Source organism: Sinocyclocheilus anshuiensis, unplaced genomic scaffold (assembly GCF_001515605.1).
Source record: "Sinocyclocheilus anshuiensis isolate Anshui unplaced genomic scaffold, SAMN03320099.WGS_v1.1 scaffold787, whole genome shotgun sequence".
Lineage (NCBI taxonomy): Eukaryota > Metazoa > Chordata > Actinopteri > Cypriniformes > Cyprinidae > Sinocyclocheilus > Sinocyclocheilus anshuiensis.
In genome coordinates this window covers 424,069-431,486 of record NW_015548230.1, presented here as the reverse complement: position 1 = coordinate 431,486, position 7,418 = coordinate 424,069, and the positions used below count along the sequence as shown (strand labels likewise).

Here is a 7,418-nt window from a genome sequence, read left to right as displayed (position 1 = left end):
TTGTGTGTGTGTGTGTGTGTGTGTGTGTGTGTGTGTGTGTGTGTGTGTGTGTGTGTGTGTGTGTAAATGAAGGATCGCAAACTAAAATCAATTAATCGCACAGCCCTAGTATGTGCCCCCAAATCATCAGTGTCCAGCATTTGGATATGATTGAGGTAGTGTGAATTTTATCCCAGTTCCCTGCTAAATTAGGGTCCTTTCCAGGTTCAGTGTAGGGATAAAGAAACAAGATGTCTTTACAACAATCCATCTCTCCTCACAGCTCCCAGTTTCTTAGAGTTTTTTCCTAGAAAGCTGATGGAAGTGTGTGTAGAAGTGTTGAAGAGAAGAGTACAGTCTCCTTCGCAAGAGAGAGAGCTCTTTCACAACACAGGTTTCTTTCAGCATCTGCATCCCCTCGCAGGGCTTGAGGTCTGGCCATCAGCAGGTCAGGTAGAGCTACAAAGAAAGACAGCACAGACGAGTGATTGTACCACATACCCAAGAGCCCCACACCTCAAAACCAGACCCACATGGAATATGCAGACTTTTCATGCACTGTGATGACATCCATGTACTTCTGTAGAATGCATATAAAAGTGTGTTATCAAATAAATGCTTGTTATCCAATGACCCCCATGATGGGGGATTCAACTCTGCGGAAAAATGAGTTGTGTGGGTCCTGTGCGGGCCTGCCTCATAACACACAGATAGGGCCTGAACTGACTCTTTTAACCTCCTCAAACACAAATGTCTCAGTTGTGAGGGTGACGTTGCCCTCAGATTCTGGGGAGTTAAAAAAGTGATGTTGTGCCATGGAGCCTCCAGCAGTCTCCATTTCTTGCCTTAACCTGCCCTCTTGTTGTAGTGCCATGGAATGTTCTCCGACTCTGGAGATTTTTTTGTAGTAATTGAGTATAATTAATTTGACTTTAATAGAATCTTTTACTGGCAAACTACCAAGACCAGTGGAATTTATTTCTGGAACTTTCGTGCAAAGTCCTAATTTAAAACATGGGATACAAGGATTGTCTCTTCAGAGCAAGGACCTTACAGTGATCGAATCGGTTAGTCCTGAGATTTAACCACTATGCCACATCAACCCCTTTCATCCTCAGCTTAAACCTTCGAATGAATTATTCATGTTCAGACCTTCACAGCTGTCATGCCATTCCTCATGAGTGTCAAGAACGTCCAGTGTGAAGACACTTACGCGTCAAGCTGATTTACATCAGAGCGCTTCTGCTAAGCATGGCAAACTTTGTGTCCTGTGTGATTCAACACAATGGGAAAGTTTGACACCAGCTTGTGATTCCGAGGGTTAGAAGACCTTGCAGTTCCAGCTCTTCAAATGCATGGTCAGCAAAATGTTTGCCCTCAGCTGGAGTCTCAGTATGTTTATGAAAATAATCAAATCGAGCCTTCATATTTATCAGTCTGATGTATTTCCGCTCTACTTGTCTATGTTGTCCCATTTCACATCTAATAGACACAGCAGTCAGCTCTGAGAATATAGTCTGAGGTCATGGGTTCAGGAAATGAACAGCTCTTTTGGCTTACCCCATATGGATTGAGTAAAAGCATCTGACCTTCTGCTTTTCATGTGATAAAATGTCGAGCCAAAATACCTGCACTAAAAAATAGACCACAAAATCACACCATGATTCTTGATAAGACGAGTCAGGCATGTTGTGGGTTCAAATCCAGGACTAGGCAAAGCTTCCAGACTGACACTGCAGACATCTAGAAATTTAAAATTTGTTTCTTGCACAAGACTTCCAAAATCTTGTGAGCTGCCAATATAGGCAGCTATTTAAGGCATCGTAGCTACTCAGGGCAAAATGACTGTTCCCAGAGATTAAAAGCATGATTTCTCTGCATTTTAAGATGCCTTTTTTTGACCAAATTCTTAAGCAGCACTGCATTTATTCTTCACAAAGAAGGCAATCCCAGAATGCACTGCAAGGAACATCTATCCCCAATGGCAAACAAACCAAACTCTGCTGTAACTTGAGACTTCTAGAGTGTTCCAAAATGGTCCATTACGAGGTTCTGGTAGAATGCTGAAAGCCTGGCTGAAAATATAAAGCATGTTTAATATCCTCCGACTGGATGGAATCATAATCTGAAGCTAAAAAAAAAAAAATGTTTGTGGCTATCATACACTACACAGTTTTCTATGAATTCTGTCAACTCGTCTCTTACTGCCCAAAATCTGCAGACTGGCTCTGATTTTTGGCAAATAGCATTGACTTGTCCAGGCTGCAAATTAGGCCAAGAGTTGTGTTGTGTAGGCAGGGTTGCAAAAAAATTCCAGAAATTTACCCTAAGTGTTGGTAACTGATAGCAAGGCAGCTTACTAGGTTTACCCCTCATACATAAGATAAAAGAGTTGTTGTCTTAGTTTTACTGGATGCTTTCATGCACCCTGATGAAATGGTCATTGCTTAAGTAATGGCGGCAAAAAAGCACCACAGTGCAACTTGGCTCGTTCTTTATGGGGCCACTTGTACCTCAAGTGACAGCTTCCTCTTCTAAAGTGATATGTTTGCAGCAATGGCTGTCAGTGAGAACTTCACTAAGACAAAATTCTGGAAGGAGATTTACGTCTGGGACGTCTGAAGCATTTGAGGGGGGTGTTCGAAGACAGGCCTGTTACTCACCTGGGAGAGGTCTTGCTTTGATTTTGGCATGTCCTAACGTAATACATCCACCCCAGACAAGTAGCATTTTCATTTGTCATACTTCTGTAAACATCAGACCATACGAGGGTGTCTGTGCCCAGGGGACACTGTTTTTTTTGTTGTCTGAGCTTGTACTGAAAAGAATATATCTCCCCCTTATTGCCCTATGTGTTTTTTTATTCGCCTCATGAAACCTTGTTAATTTCAGACTTTAGTCTCTAATTGTGCCACAGCTTGAGCAATACGAGGCACTTTTACAAGCCTTTGGTTTGTTGGCGATCTCACATGTACTGGGGTTTTCACTTTTTCCATTCTCTTTATGACCACACATGGCCTCAAGTGGGGAATGGTGAAAGTGTAACTGTGTGCTCTGGTATCAAATTAAGCCGATAAAAGTTATCGAGCGGCTTCTTTATTTGGCTGTAGCCTGCATCTTTCCCAGAAGCATTGTTCTTTAGTTGTCAAAAGTAGCTTTTTCCACCATTCTCTTTAAAGTTTTCTGTTTGTATCCCACTCAGGTTTTCAGTGTTGCATCATGCAGCTCTCACGGGCACTACGGAGTTGCTCTCTCTGCTGTTGGAAGCTCAGGCTGTTGTGGACATCAAGGATAGCAATGGTTAGAACTGCCTCCTCATTACCTTCAGCTCTACATTGAGTAAAACTATCAACTGGTTGTGATTTACTTGCATATTAATCCAAGACCTCAGTCTTTCTTTCTGTTTTCTTTCTTTCTGCACTCAAAAAAAAATTAAATTCGGTCATCATTTACTCATCACCGTCAACTGCTTTGAATTAAATTCCTAAGCAATTTCTTAATTTAAATGCATTGGTATTGAGGTAGTAAACAGGATGCAGAATAATATGAATTTAAACGTGTTATCATATACCCAACATAGAGAGTATTTCTTGAAACATAAGATGGCATTAATTTGCATTCTAACTCATGCATTGAAATGGAGCCAATGCTTACATTTTGTTCAGTCTTGTACAGCGCTTCCATAACTCTGCGTGAGAGATTTAATTCATGTTTTGCTCTGCAGGCATGCGGCCGCTACATTACGCAGCATGGCAGAGTAAAGCTGACTCGGTGCTCATGCTGCTGAGATCAGGGGCTGCCGTTAACAACGCGTCTCATGACGGGCAGATTCCACTGCACCTGGCTGCTCAGTACGGACACTATGAGGTGGTGCGTATCCATTAGATCTGTGGTTCCCAACCCTGGTCTTGGAGGCACCCCAACACTGCATGTTTTGCATGTCTCCTTAATCAAACACACCTGATTCAGATCATCAGCTCATTAGTAGAGACTCCAAGACCTGAAATTGGTGTGTCAGAGAAAGGAGACATGCAAAATGTGCAGTGTTGGGGTGCCTCCAGGACCAGGGTTGGGAACCACTGCATTAGACCACACTCAGATGCTTCAAAACAGATTGCTGTGAACAAACATGTCACAAATGCTCCTGAACAAAGAGCAGAGCAGTTTAGCACTGTGGCTTAAATGGGCCGGTTTGAAAATGTTGTTCCAAAAGCAACCTGGGGAGACTGGCCAGTACATTCCTGTTTGAGAAAGTGTTGTTGCATACATCACCTGTGAATCATCTGACATAACCTCATTGAAATGCAAAGAAATATGATATATGCATTGCAACATTAACAAGTGACCCCAGATGGCTTTTTGTGTGTATTAGTGATGGATCAGAGATAATCTAATTATTTTCGGTCTCATGTCACATATATGTGACCCTGGAGCACAAAAGCAGTCTTAAGTCGCTGGGGCAAACCATACATCAATGGAAAGCTTATTTATTCAGCTTTCAGATGATGTATAGCTCTCAATTTCGAAAAATTGACCCTTATGACTGGTTTTGTGCTCCAGGGTCACATTTTGACAAACAAAGTTGGTATATATATATATTCTTCAATTCTTTCTTTCTCTCTCTCTCTCTGTTTATCAGTCTGAGATGTTGTTGCAGCACCAGTCGAACCCGTGCATTCTAAATAAGGCTAAGAAGACTCCTCTGGATCTGGCCTGTGAGTTTGGCCGAGTGAAGGTCAGTGAGCTCATCTCTGTAGGGACTTATCAGTGTTTCAGTATGAGTGTGTTTGTGCTCATTTCTTCATGTGAGATGTCATTCATTGCGTCACTGTCACTATGGTTACAGTGATCTCATAAATTACATCTGATGTGTGGGTAATCTCACAAAATCTGACAAGAACATGTCCAGGTCATATTTTACCTCAACATCCAAAATTCTCATCTCTCTTTCTTCTGCCCTGACTGTGATTTGTTTTCCCATCTGTCTTTGTGTGTCATTCATTTTACCGAGTGAATGAGAGCTCAGATTTCAGTAGCTGCTTTGTTTTACGTGTTCTCGCGCACACATGCCCAGTGGTGTGTGATTTCACTTCAGCTGTGTATTTAGGCCTTTTCGAGGTGTTACTTTAATGGCAGTGTGCGTATGTGTGGTATTTAATCAGCTGCTGTATTGAGGTATCAGAGTGCGGCTGAAGCAACTGGATAATGTCTTTCTTTCTCACCCTATGTGTGCTGACGTGCAAGAAATCCACTCAGTACTGCCTGCTTAGGGTGTGCCTTTAAAATGCACACCAGTGAGGCTGTCTTCAACATGATCTTTGATTGCTTTCGATACATGGTCAATAAAGAGTCATCATGTTTATGATTACATAAAATTTTTTTTTTTTAAAGTTTTCTAAAGACATTCTATCCACCATTAGATAGAGTGGCAGACATCACAACCTTGGCTCGCCTCACAACGTTTGGCTGCTGCAAAACATTTTTCCTTTTTGCATAAAGTTGATCTTTTCACAAACCCCAGTGCAAGTCTGACGCTCGCCTTCCAAACTGTAGCAAATGAATTGAAGCGTCTACTCAGCTTTACTGACTCTACTCCAGTGGACACACATCATGTGGCCCAGATGCTTTTGGGTGTTAATGGTCACTGGGACACATTAGTATGACCTCATCCTCACCTGTGAGGCCTCTGAGAGCCAACACTCACCTTCCCAAGAGCCCTCTGGGTGTGTGGATGATTTCATAACTCTCTCGTCTTCCCGCCTTTTCCTTTTCAGTCTCAACACTTTCATTCAATAATCTGAGATGTATACATCATCTGAAAGCTGAATAAATAAGCTTTCCATTGATGTATGGTTTGTTAGTATAGGACAATATTTGGACGAGATACAACTATTTGAAGATCTGGAACCTGAGGGTGCAAAAAAATCTAAATATTGAGAAAATCATCTTTAAAGTTGTCCAAATGAAGTTCTTAGCAATGCATATTACTAATAAAAAATTAAGTTTTGTATATATCTGTATATATTTACAGTAGGACATTTACAAAATATCTTCATGGAACATGATCTTTACTTAATATCCTAATGATTTTTGGCATAAAAGAAAAATCTATAATTTTGAGCCATACAATGTATTGTTGGCTATTGCTACAAATATACCCCAGCGACTTAAGACTGCTTTTGTGCTCCAGGGTCACATATTCTGTTTCTGTTACAGTTTGCATAAGAATGGTTTTGTTTAACATTTTGTTTGCTTGTGCTGTAGGAATGAAATTAAATAGTGGTAGTAATGGAGTAGCCTAATTAAGTAATTTATCAAATGCAATAAAGTATTGTTGGTGCAAAACAGTGTTATTTTAGAATTATTTATACACTGTTATACTATTTGAATTGGCTTTTATTTTAATTTTAGTTTAAGTTTTAGTAATTTTGTTATGTGCTTTCGTAATTTTAAAAATACTTCCTCTCTCTTCAATTCGTTTTTATTTCAGTTTTAGCTTGAGTCACTTTAGTACTACACATTACTCATTTCAATTAGTTCCCAAGGCATCGTTTCTAATGTTTAAGTTCTAATATTCAATCGAATATTTATGTTTTTATTCAATTTCAATTACTGAAACACAGATTTTTCATAGTTTTAGTTAACAATAACAACACTGGTGCAAAATATGCCAATGATCTCTTTCTCTTTTGTAGGTGGCGCAGCTTTTGTTGAGCAGTAATATGGTTGCATCTCTGTTAGAGGGAGATCGGAGAGACGGCTCAGACTCAAACTGTAACACTCCTCTGCACCTCGCTGCACGCAACGGACACAAGGACGTCATCCGGTGAGCTCTTGAAAACCTCTTGTGTGTGTAGCACATCTGTAGGCATCAGTCTCAGCTGTGTCGCGCTGTCCTGTCTCTCTGGAGAGATGCGTGTGCCTCGGCTCTGCTGTGTATTTACACTTCATTTGATTCTCCAGCTAAGGTGTTTTCCACAGATGTTAGTACCGAAACACTGCTGATATAATGTAATAAATTGCGATTGGATGAACCACATTCGAAACCGATATGCACACCTGTGAATCAGCTGAATTCTGTATTGATGCGCCAAGTTGCATCCCAGGTGTATTTGACTGTTTCTTCAGATGAATGCAAAGAACAATAATCCTCCTCTGTGAGTCCATATAATGAAAGTGAATTTGAACTCCTTAAAAGCACATATGGTCATCATGATAATCCATTCAGCCTCAGTGGATGAATCAAGCCAGTCAAATCAGTGAAGCAACAGGTGTTTGTAAGAAAAATACAAATACTGAATGGAGGATGACAGACAGCCGCAGCAGAGAGAAGAGTTTATGAAAATTTGAATTTAACGACTTAAATATTCACCTCACATAAAACGTCTCAGGTTACATATGTAACCATGGTTCCCTGAGTAGGGAACGAGACACTGCGT

The 7,418-nt window shown here is 40.6% G+C and overlaps 1 protein-coding gene across 2 annotated transcripts in view; it reads left to right on the top strand.

The window, feature by feature from the left end:
• Window positions 1-7,418, top strand: part of LOC107654588 (caskin-2-like) — a 59,379-nt gene that overhangs the window by 37,843 nt on the left and 14,118 nt on the right. The window contains exons 4-7 of one of the 2 annotated variants that reach the window (XM_016441734.1): window positions 3,182-3,279; window positions 3,704-3,849; window positions 4,619-4,714; window positions 6,675-6,805. In XM_016441734.1, coding sequence (XP_016297220.1) covers window positions 3,182-3,279; window positions 3,704-3,849; window positions 4,619-4,714; window positions 6,675-6,805 — 471 coding nt within the window. The remainder of the gene's footprint in view (window positions 1-3,181; window positions 3,280-3,703; window positions 3,850-4,618; window positions 4,715-6,674; window positions 6,806-7,418) is intronic. The other variant, XM_016441735.1, reaches the window with a different exon arrangement.